The sequence below is a fragment of the Poromitra crassiceps genome, assembly GCF_964638095.1.
Source record: "Poromitra crassiceps genome assembly, chromosome: 6".
Classification (NCBI taxonomy): Eukaryota; Metazoa; Chordata; class Actinopteri; order Beryciformes; family Melamphaidae; genus Poromitra; species Poromitra crassiceps.
This window is the reverse complement of record NC_139627.1, coordinates 13,378,994-13,391,387: the sequence shown is the minus strand read 5'-3', so window position 1 is coordinate 13,391,387 and position 12,394 is coordinate 13,378,994. Positions and strand designations below refer to the sequence as shown.

Here is a 12,394-nt window from a genome sequence, read left to right as displayed (position 1 = left end):
GAATTGTGAGATACCCAAAGATTCACACCCCTAACGCCAGGCAGAGACTGTAACCATGACAGCAGCCAATAGCAGACCTTGGTGGAGACTCTGTAGGTGATGTAGGTCTCCATGGTGGAGACGTGCTTCTTGGGGTCGTCGACCGTGACGAAGAGGTCGCGGGTGTCCGTGGAGGAGTAGGGCTCGCGGGTGTCCATGGCGGTGTATGGGTCCGTGGAGGTGTAGGGGTCGCGGGTGTCCATGGCGGTGTATGGGTCCGTGGAGGTGTAGGGGTCGCGGGTGTCCATGGCGGTGTATGGGTCCGTGGAGGTGTAGGGGTCGCGGGTGTCCGTGGCGGCGTAGGTGTCGCGGGTGTCCGTGGAGGAGTAGGGGTCACGGGTGTCTGTGGAGGTGTAGGGGTTACGCCCACCCACCTCGCCCGGGTCATCGCCTTCCAGCTGCAGCCGCTCCAGCTGCAGCCGCTCCAGCAGCGAGGAGGGAGAGGCGGGACTCGACATCTCCACCGGCGTGCCATTGGTTAGGCCGGCTTCCTGCGGGGACAGAGACGGAGCGCAGTCTTTTACTTCTGTGATTATGAGTGTTTTACAGTACTGGGCCACTACAAGGTACAAGTGTTTGTCTGCCACTTTAAAGTCAAAACTGCTCCACCAAATAAAAATCTGCTTCACCCATTGATACCTGATGCAGCATTTGCGTGTATATCCCTCATTTGTGTGTGTATCCCTTTAAGATCGCGTCATAGAGACACTGCGTAACGCGTCATCATTCAGAAACCACGGCCAAGACGGGGGAAAACAGAACCCCCCCCCCCCCCCCCTCCAATCCTGGCGTTCTCCTATGTCGCGTGCATGGTTGCATGTTGCACAAAAAGATCGTATATACGGAAGATGAACACTCCAACTTACTTCCTTGACAGCTAGACCCCATCTTCCGTATATACGATATTTTTGTGCAACACCCGGCCATGCACGAGACATAGGAGAACGCCAGGATTGGACGGGAGTTTGTGTTTTCCCCCGTTTTGGGCGTGGTTTCTGAATGATGACACGAACAGACACTGGAGTTTTTTTTGGGGGTAAAGCATATGAGTTTTTATATGGATATCTCAGGGAAGTGCTTCGACTGTGGGGATGCTGTTCACAAGCTCCTCTCCTCGTAAGCTGTTGTAAGGATATACAGAGAGGAGACCAATGTAATGTCAATGTTTGTCCAGTTTAAACAGCCATAAAGTGCAGTTATTGCAGAAATAGACTCAATAACAATTGAACAAGTACAGGAGTATGCAACAGTGGAGTTTCTCGGCGGAAAATGTGTTTTTGCCGTTCTCCTGAGTGGATTTGGGTTTGACCAATCTGGAAACCCATCGGACAAACAAAAACAAAAAAAATCTCTAACCTCTGGGGGCAGCAGCCCCGTTTCAATGTGGTGCACCAGGAACTCAAGAGGCTCATTCGGCAGCGGAAGAGAATCCCTTTCTGCTCCCTGCAAGCTCTGCCATTGGCTCCAACCGACCGGCTCTGACCATTTATGGATTTCCTTTCCGCTCCCTGGGTGTCGCTCTCAAATCCCTCTGTCGCTATGAAACAACAATAACAACTCTAGCTCGTTGCTAGTAGCAAGTAGCTACATGCTGAAAGTGGTACGTTTTGACTGCACACCGGTGATGTCCACTCCATTTTGATCGGGTAAAGCGCAGCATGCGTGCGAGCGCTGTTACGCCCCTTTTGACGGAGCCTGCAGACAGATTTTCAATGCAAGTCGAAAGTCTGTCTCGACTCTCGAGAGATAAGGGTTTGACCCGGATCCAACGCTGATTGGCTGAAGGAGTTGTCTGTCAAGGCAAGTACACCCGCCCAACCTCCGCTCCACTGCAAAACACTGGGTGACGGCTTCAGGCCAGATGGGAACGAAGAACAAAATAAAATAGGAGTTCACGTGACCGGCTGGTTTACCAGGCTATGGCTAGCCCTAAACTCAGATAATGATAACGTTACAACCGATAACGATAACCTTAGCTGGAATAACGCAATAGACAAATATTTTCAGAACTTAACAGGTTGTCAAACTGCCTGCGTATGGTCCAGGAAATGTGTTTCATAACATTACAACTCCTGGGCATAAGATGGGGCCCACACAAGCAGTCATCAGCTAACGTTAGCTGTTTGCTTATTTTTGGAGTCACCCAAAATGACAATGGAGGTTTTATTTAGGGTAAAGCACGAGGAGAGTTTTTATATGGGAAAATAAATTATTTATAATAATTATTATTTATATAAAATAATTTATCTCTGGGAAGTGCTGACTGTGTGGGGATGTTGTTCACAAGCTCCTCTCCTCGTAGCTGTTGTAAGGATATAGGCTACAGAAGAGACCAGGCAGCTGGCTAACGTTATTAGCCCCAGAGACTCAGGCAGCGCTCACCGCTGGGCTCCCCAGTAAGCAACATAGCATAAAGCTTCAGTTAGATTTAATCTGTTAAACCAGCATTTGTTCCAAAAGGAAATAAAAAATAACGTTAATCAAAACGCTACGGAAACATTAGCTATATCAACACAGAGCTGCAAAGGTCAGTTCATCGGATAATTATTTTCCCCCGCATGACGATGTTTCTTGCCCGGAGCAGTCCGGAGTCTGGCTGCTAGGAGCTCAATCTCCGACAACGAAAACCAGATTTCCGTACAGGTGTCATTTTGATCAACTGACCTCATAGTGGGAATCTACATGGTTGCTTTTGGCGAGACACTTATTAAAACTTAAAGTGCCATATATTTACAGAGCTAGAGAGGATTGACTGTATATAAATACACAACGCACTGTGCACAAATCTAGAACCAGGAGCTCTACATAAAAAAAATCAGAGGGGCGGGGACCTCACGCAGGTTCTGACTCAATGGAGCTACTGCTATGGTACTGCTATGGTACTGTATGGTACTGTATGGTATGGTACTGTATGGTACTGTATGGTATGGTACTGTATGGTATGGTACTGTATGGTATGGTATAGGGATGGGCATTTCTAGCAAAAACACTATTCGAAATTCGCTGGCCAAATTCGAATTTAATTCGAAATTCGAAAATAAAAATAAAAATGTAAAAAAATAAAAAAATGTTTTTTTTTTTTTTTTTTGTGAGTGAAATGTTGCATTGTCTCCCCTGATTCTAAGTCTACGGCTTTATTAATTAATATAAAAAGCTTCTGCTGTGGATTTTTAGCTCAAACAAGCATTGCACCACTGAAGTAAAGAACATGTTACATGACATTGACATTTTCGAAAATAAAAAACAGTTTTGACAATCATGAGTGGTTCATTAAATATTTAGTAGGCTCAGGTCTGAGTGCCAAAGGGGTGCCAAAGTCACCCCCTCTCCCTCTTCATGGGATTTCATCCGCCATTCATTTTTCCATAAACCTTGCTTAAAATGCTTATAAAAATTGTTTTACTTGCTCAAACCAAGCGATTTGACTATACTTAGAATCAGGGGAGACAATGCAACATTTCACTAAAAAAAAAAAAAAAAAAAAAAGGTTTTTTTTTTTTTTTTCGAATTTCGAATTTCAATAATAAAAGTCGACCTTGATAATAACAACGATTATTCGAAAATTCGAAATTCGATGCCCATCCCTAGTATGGTATGGCATGGTACTGTATGGCATGGTACTGTATGGTATGGTGCGGTACGGTACTGTACTGTATGGTACTGTATGTTATGGTACTGTATGGTATGGTACTGTATGGTATGGTACTGTATGGTATGGTACTGTATGGTATGGTACTGTATGGTATGGTGCGGTACGGTACTGTACTGTATGGTACTGTATGTTATGGTACTGTATGGTATGGTACTGTATGGTATGGTACTGTATGGTATGGCATGGTACTGTACTGTATGGTACTGTATGGTATGGTACTGTATGGTATGGTATGGCATGGTACTGTACTGTATGGTACTGTACTGTATGGTACTGTATGTTATGGTACTGTATGGTATGGTACTGTATGGTATGGTACTGTATGGTACTGTATGGTATGGTACTGTACTGTATGGTACTGTATGGTATGGTACTGTATGGTATGGTACTGTATGGTATGGTACTGTATGGTATGGTACTGTATGGTACTGTATGGTATGGTACTGTACTGTATGGTACTGTATGGTATGGTACTGTATGGTATGGTACTGTATGGTACTGTATGGTACTGTATGGTATGGTACTGTATGGTATGGTATGGTACTGTATGGTATGGTACTGTACTGTATGGTACTGTATGGTATGGTATTCGGACTCTGCCACCATGGGTAAGCGGCAAACAAAGAGACGATAGAAACGATAGCCGATGGTGATGATGTTGTTTTTCCTCGGTCAATGGGACTGTTGTTGAGGCTGCTGCCGCGTGCCGTGAAGACACGCGCGCGCGTGCCGTGAAGACAACCAGCATCATCTGACCAATGGTGGGTAGAGTACTGAACATCTATACTCCAGCAAAAGTACAATTACTCCCAGTCCCAGAAAAGAATGACTCAAGTAAAAGTGAACTCAACTTCTTTTCTCCCACTCAAATGTAGTTAAGTAAAAAGTAGATTACAGTGGCTCAAGAATATACTCGAGTAACTAAACGGTAGAATGACAGTTTAAAAAAGGAACATGAAGAGTACTCGTTCTTTAAAAAAGATATGATATACCTCTTTTTCTTCTTTTTTTTACTCTCATGTGCATTACTTGTAACGTGTTACTTTCTACCCACCCCTGTTCTCCAGCTCATGGGAGGACTTTTTTCTGTAGAGACTTGTTGTGGACGTCAAACCCTTCAATGACTTCTGCTGTCACTCACAGTCTAAATATAGATACATCAAATCCTTCAATGACTTCTGCTGTCACTCACAGTCTAAATATAGATACATCAAATCCTTCAATGACTTCTGCTGTCACTCACAGTCTAAATATAGATACATCAAATCCTTCAATGACTTCTGCTGTCACTCACAAAGTCTAAATATAGATACATCAAACCCTTCAATGACTTCTGCTGTCACTCACAGTCTAAATATAGATACATCAAATCCTTCAATGACTTCTGCTGTCACTCACAGTCTAAATATAGATACATCAAATCCTTCAATGACTTCTGCTGTCACTCACAGTCTAAATATAGATACATCAAATCCTTCAATGACTTCTGCTGTCACTCACAGTCTAAATATAGATACATCAAATCCTTCAATGACTTCTGCTGTCACTCACAGTCTAAATATAGATACATCAAATCCTTCAATGACTTCTGCTGTCACTCACAGTCTAAATATAGATACATCAAATCCTTCAATGACTTCTGCTGTCACTCACAAAGTCTAAATATAGATACATCATCAAACCCTTCAATGACTTCTGCTGTCACTCACAGTCTAAATATACCGGTAGATACATCAAATCCTCCAATGACTTCTGCTGTCACTCACAAAGTCTAAATATAGATACATCAAATCCTTCAATGACTTCTGCTGTCACTCACAAAGTCTAAATATAGATACATCAAATCCTTCAATGACTTCTGCTGTCACTCACAAAGTCTAAATATAGATACATCAAACCCTTCAATGACTTCTGCTCTCACTCACAAAGTCTAAATATAGATACATCAAATCCTTCAATGACTTCTGCTGTCACTCACAAAGTCTAAATATAGATACATCAAACCCTTCAATGACTTCTGCTGTCACTCACAGTCTAAATATAGATACATCAAACCCTTCAATGACTTCTGCCGTCACTCACAAAGTCTAAATATAGATACATCAAACCCTTCAATGACTTCTGCTGTCACTCACAAAGTCTAAACATAGATACATCAAACCCTTCAATGACTTCTGCCGTCACTCACAAAGTCTAAATATAGATACATCAAACCCTTCAATGACTTCTGCCGTCACTCACAAAGTCTAAATATAGATACATCAAACCCTTCAATGACTTCTGCCGTCACTCACAAAGTCTAAATATAGATACATCAAACCCTTCAATGACTTCTGCTGTCACTCACAAAGTCTAAATATAGATACATCAAACCCTTCAATGACTTCTGCCGTCACTCACAAAGTCTAAATATAGATACATCAAACCCTTCAATGACTTCTGCTGTCACTCACAAAGTCTAAATATAGATACATCAAACCCTTCAATGACTTCTGCCGTCACTCACAAAGTCTAAATATAGATACATCAAACCCTTCAATGACTTCTGCTCTCACTCACAAAGTCTAAATATGAGTGACGCGATGTATCATTTTTTAGAACGTTTGTTTGACACAGCTTATCAGCTTTATTTCACACTAGTAATGTAAATAAAGATACGAATCACCTTCTAAATGTCTTCTTACAACATACTTTTATCGTAAGGCCTTTCTTTAGCCTTTGACTTTTCATCTTTGATCCCTGTTGCCTTGACTGTTATACAGAATATGAGAGTTTTTCTCTCCCCTTCTGTGGCTTTTTACCCGCTAAGTTAAGTTTGAGGGAAAGTGATCATGTGACATCCTTCTGTGGCTTTTTACCCGCTAAGTTAAGTTTGAGGGAAAGTGATCATGCGACATACAGTAGAAGCCTTTTCCCTTATTCCAGACAGAGACACCACTTTCTTTCAAACTCCAAACGATATCAAAAACAAATTGGCCTTAAAAAAAACATACTTTGTCAATAAAGATCCGATCCAAAATTCAGAAAGCCTTCAATGGACAAACGAGGCGTGTCTGACTTGGGAGAAAATACAAACACTGGAACGAGAACGTAGGCAAAACACTGTAGAAGCATCTAGCTGCGTCATGATTACACGCTCAGATACCGGAGAGAGAGAGAGAGAGAAAAAATTCACTCAGCCAGTTTCAGCCAAACCTCTCACCACAATCTATTTTTACGTTTATATCCCAATTCCGGCCTTAGATGGGACAGTTCTCACCAATCACGGCCTTAGATGGGACACTTCTCACCAATCATTTCTAGCAAAAACACTATTCGAAATTCGCTGGCCAAAGTCGACTTTTAATCGAAATTCGGGGGGGGGGGGGGATTTTTTTTTTTTTTTGAGTGAAATGTTGCATTGTCTCCCCTGATTCTAAGTCGGCTTTATTAATTAATAGAAAAAGCTTCTGCTGTGGATTTTTAGCTCAAACAAGCATTGCACCACTGAAGTAAAGAACATGTTACATGACATGGACATTTTCGAAAATAAAAAACAGTTTTGACAATCATGAGTGGTTCATTAAATATTTAGTAGGCTCAGGTCTGAGTGCCAAAGGGGTGCCAAAGCCACCGCCTCTCCCTCTTCATGGGATTTCATCCGCCATTCATTTTTCCATAAACCTTGCTTAAAATGCTTATAAAAATTGTTTTACTTGCTCAAACCAAGCGATTTGACTATACTTATAATCAGGGGAGACAATGCAACATTTCACTAAAAAAAAGACCTGATGATAGTCAAGACAAAAGATCGTCTTTTCTTGATCTTATCCACTATACCTGCTGTACATTTCAAACAAAAACTACCATAAATGTGCACCACCATGCAGGCATAAAAAATAAATAAAAAAACTTTGTTCTTTGGAGTTTGTGTCATTCCACAACTAGGGATGCACCAATTTAGCAATTTTGGCCGCTACCAATATTAACCATTGCTTTTATGGCCGAAAACCGATATTGACCGATGTCGATATGATCTGTATAAAAAACACATTTCTATGATAATCAAATTCTGTACATACAGGGGGGAAAAACATGTAAACACTGTGAATTTGAAAAAGTAATGCATTTCTTTATTTCCAAAACATTTGGCTGATACTGTACCAATAACCGATATTAACATTGCAACATCGGACCGATGCCGATATGTTAAAAAATGACGAACAAACATCGGCCGATACCGATATGATTGCTGGTATATCGTGCATCCAACAACTGCTGTTTCTGCTCGCTCGCTGCCACACACACTTTTATCGCGCATGTGTGTGTTTGTGTGTGTGTGACTGTGTGTGTGTGTGTATCTTTTCCCAATGCAATCTGTGTCAAGAAAAGTGCTAGACACACCCCTCTCTATCCATCACTCATGCACTCTCTCTCTTTCTCTCTCTCACACACACACACAAGCGCACGCGCGCACACACACACACACACACACACACACACACACACACACACACACACACACACACACACACACACACACACACACACACACACACACACACACACACACACACACTGCTGACTTTAGTGCTCTCTTCACACTGAGGTGCAGTAATGGGTCTGTGACAGTTGAGATAATTGCATTGTATCATGACATCACTGTGACTGAGTAACCACAACCAGGCCAAGACAACACGGTGAGGCTCAGGTAGGCAGGCTGAAGAAATACAAATAAACTTGGGACAGCCAAAACATTTATTATACACATTTACACTGCAGCACATTTACGGGCGATGCGGTCCATATCAATATCATAAGGCCTAAAAAAAAAAATGTTGGTTCCTGTTGGATGTCAGTTGAGGTGATGGGTCGGTAGGGATTTTTTTTTTTTTTTCCCCAGTGGCAGCAAGGGATAGATAGGAAATATATATATATTTTTATTTTCCTTAAAATTACAGCAGCGATGGATACTTTTTTCATAACATAGCCTACATGTACTCTACACACGTTTTTATATTAACAAAATATTTAAGTCAATATGAATGCTTCAATGTTATTAAAACGTGCTGATTTTAAATGTGTTCTTTTTTCTACTCCTAAAAAGCAGTTCTGGACCAGTAAGTTGCTGTGCACCAAACAGTATCTGGAAGGCGGACGGAGTCGCGGTACTTTGAGCCGTCGAGGGCACAGGTTCTAGCTCTGCCGTGCACTTCAGTGCTAAATACCTGAATTGAAATAAAGCCACAGACGAGCGAACCAAGCTGCTGAGTGGGGGTCGACACCACATCGCTGGAGATATCCGTCCATTTGTCAGCTCTGTCCACTTTGCCGGCTGCTGATACGAATATACAAGGGCACTGTTTAACTTCCTGAAGCACGTTTTCAAATGATTTTAACCCCAATCTCACAATTTTGGTTGGCACGCTAGTGCTGCATGGGCAGAGAAGCGACACAAAGCACATGTCCGTCATGCTCCCTGCCATTTTCGTTTTAAAGTATCCGTAGCGAAAAGCACCTTTGCGCAGTGGCAAACCCCGCCCCTTAGCGCCACCGTCAAATCAACAAGCGCATAAAATAAATTTGGGCACGTAAATTGACAGGGTCGGTCGGAAACCGGAACCGAACAAAAAAATTGTTTAGGCCTAAGGACTATTTTTCCGATATTGACATATCACTATACGCTAACCAGGGCTTAACATTCACTTTGCAAAGTGGGGGGGAATTCCCCCCTTATGTTCTTCAGATAGGGGGGATTTATAGACTTTGGGGGGGGATCTATAGACTTTGGGGGGCTTTTTTCAGCTACTATAACCAACAAATATCTGCTTCTCTTTTGATTTAAAAAGGACTGGATTGGTTATAGCTAATCCAGGGCTCAGAGCAGGTAAAAAAATGCAGTTAAGGCAGTAATTTCAAAATGTTTTCTTTGTTTTATATAAAAACCCACCCGTAAATAATGTTTATTATAGTCTAGTTTCCAAATCCAGGCCTAAACAAGGATATTAGACAAACCAAACACAAACGTATCAGAAACAATAGCCTACTTTCCTATAATCACGTAAATGTAAGGTTACTGCCTGATTACGCCACAACTGTAAACAAAAACATGCCTTTGCTGTTACCATGGACATAAAGTGATGCGCTGCACGTTATGATCGTAACCAGATAACGTTACGATTGTAACGTTAGGATGTAGCGTTATATAACCTGCGCGATTGCAGGCAATCACTTGTTTTGGCAGATAGGACATGGGAGTGCACTGTGTGCAGCAAGTCAGCCAGAGAGCCTACCTCACTTTCTCTCTGCTGGTTGTGTGACAGTGCAGAGCAAACAAGTTCATTCGTTGGTGCACCAATTGTCAAACGGTTAGTCCCATATCGCCGCTTGTTTGTCCCCCTGGTCTGTCCTCTCCTCTCTCCTCTCTCGTTTTAACGTTGAAATTCACTTGGCAAGACCAGCCCCTGTTGTCAGTCTTCTGACTTGCTAGTCCTCCTAACCGATGATGCAATTTACATTACGTTACATTACGTCATTTGGCAGACGCTTTTATCCAAAGCGACTTACAATAACGCATTTTTTGTCAGCAATAGAGCAATCAACTATGGAGCACAGTCTATGACAACTACAACTTCTGAAGGAACAGTGGTACAAGTTTAGTTTAGTGTTTTTCTTTTGTTTGTTTTTGTTTGTTTTTTTTGAAAGAGAGAGAACGAATCCTAGATTCATTCCGCTCTCTGTCGGCTTAACATTATAGACACTGTTGCGCAAACAATTGCGGGACTTCTCCCGCATTATAAATTACAAATCTGCAGGAATTGGCAAAAATATGCGCTATTCTCGCAATCCCGCGCCGAATTTTAAGCCCTGCGCTAACAATTAGGGATGCACGATATATTGGCAATCGTATCGGTATCGGCCGATGTTGGTCATTCTTTTACATATCAGCATTGGTCCGATGTTGCAATGTTAAGATTGGTTATCGGTATTAGCCAAAATGTTCACATTGAGAGGAAACAATGTGGTAAATCTATTGATTTTTGTGCTTTTCCAAATGTTTTGGAAATAAAGAAGTACATTACTTTTTCAAATTCACAGACAGTGTTTACATGTGTTTTTCAGTATGTACAAAATGGTATTATCATAGAAATGTGTTTTATACAGGTCATATCGACATCTGTAAATATCGGTTATCAGCCATAACAGCAATGTTAATATCGGTTATCGGTATTGGCCAAAATTGTCATATCGGTGCATCCCTACTAACAATCACATGTTGACTAATCAAATGAACGTTAATCCCATTCAACCGAATGGTAATATTAGCTGTGATGTCAAACAAAACTGACATCACATTTTCAAATAATATTCCTTAACTTGTGGTCAGCACTGACATGACAACAACAAATCCTCCGCAGTAATACCCAGCTAGATTTGCTAACATGCTAATGTTGACTAGAAGAGCTAGAGAGAGAAGTGCAGTCTGTGATAAAGCCTTGTCACTAACATTAGCTTTCAGTTGAGTTTTGACCGTTTGCTCACAGACTCATCTGCTCAGTTCTCAAGCAAGTTGTGACGCCCCTATGCGTATCCGTTTTTTCCCCTGATTCCCCCCCCCCCCCCCATTTTCTCCCAATTGTACTTGGTCAATTCCCCCCTCGCTGCTCTGCCGATCTGGGGTGAGCCGTAGACTAGCACCATGCTTCCTCCGACACATGCGCAGTTTCCAGCCGCTTCTTTCCACCTGACAGCGGGGAGCTTCACCGGCAGGAGGAAGCACGTGGAAGGATCACGCTGTTCCCACTAGTTCCCTTCTGCCCTGAACAGGCGCGCCGACCGACCAGAGGAGGCACTAGAGCAGCGACCAGGACACATACCCTTAATCCGGCTTCCCACCCGCAGACACAGCCAATCGTGCCTGTATGGACGCCCGACCAAGCCGGAGGTAACACAGGGGCGCAAACCTGCGGCCCTCGTGCTGGCAGGCAGGGGATCTACCGCTACACTACCTGGACACGTATCTGTTGAGCATAATTGGGCCTTTAGACAAATTACCACATCAAACAGCCTTTTTTTCCCTTCTTGCGTGTGCTTTGAGCACCACAAGCCGAGTGCCATCCAGTTCCATTGTATTCGAGAGAAGGCAGACATCTCTAAAGCCAATATCTCCAAAACTCAGCAACTCCCATCAAAACGATCCAGATGGATCAATAGAACTACAGGTAAGAAGAAAAACATGTGTTTTTGATTTTGGGGTGAATTGTCTCTTTAATTCATCATGCCTTTCTCCCCTTAACATAACATATCCTCGCCATACACGAGCTATAACTAAGACTATACTTACACTCTACATTTATCTGAAAAAGACTCATGTCAGCCTTGAAACCATGGTCTTAAAAATGACTTTCTGTGTCTTTACCCTCCTCTCAGTTGACTCTACCTTGTTGGGGATGTGTCCGCCGACCGTGACATCTGGCGTGGCCGGGGAGAGCGTCTCCTCGGCGGCGGACAGCGGGTTGGGGATCTCGGTGATGGGCTTCTGCCCCGAGCTGATAGCCAGGCCTCTGCCCCCGAGGCTCATGGTGCGAGGAGGCTGGAGGACGGTGCCAGGTGTCCGGGGAAAGCTGTCCGGTTGCTCGCAGATGGTACTGGTTGTTAGTTGAGGCTGTTTTTCTTCCCTCTGCCCTGGCTGGCTGTCTTTAGTAAGATGCTACTGTCCAGTAG

General features: G+C 42.8%; 1 protein-coding gene across 1 annotated transcript in view; it reads right to left on the bottom strand.

Annotated features, from left to right (window-relative positions):
• Nucleotides 1-12,394, bottom strand: part of snx30 (sorting nexin family member 30) — a 40,307-nt gene extending 27,913 nt beyond the window's left edge. Inside the window, exons 1-2 of the mRNA XM_083638921.1 lie at nt 12,111-12,394; nt 78-530 (exon numbers count right to left, since the gene is read on the bottom strand). Of these exons, the coding sequence (XP_083495047.1) occupies nt 78-530; nt 12,111-12,251 (594 nt within the window). The 5' untranslated portion in view covers nt 12,252-12,394. The remainder of the gene's footprint in view (nt 1-77; nt 531-12,110) is intronic.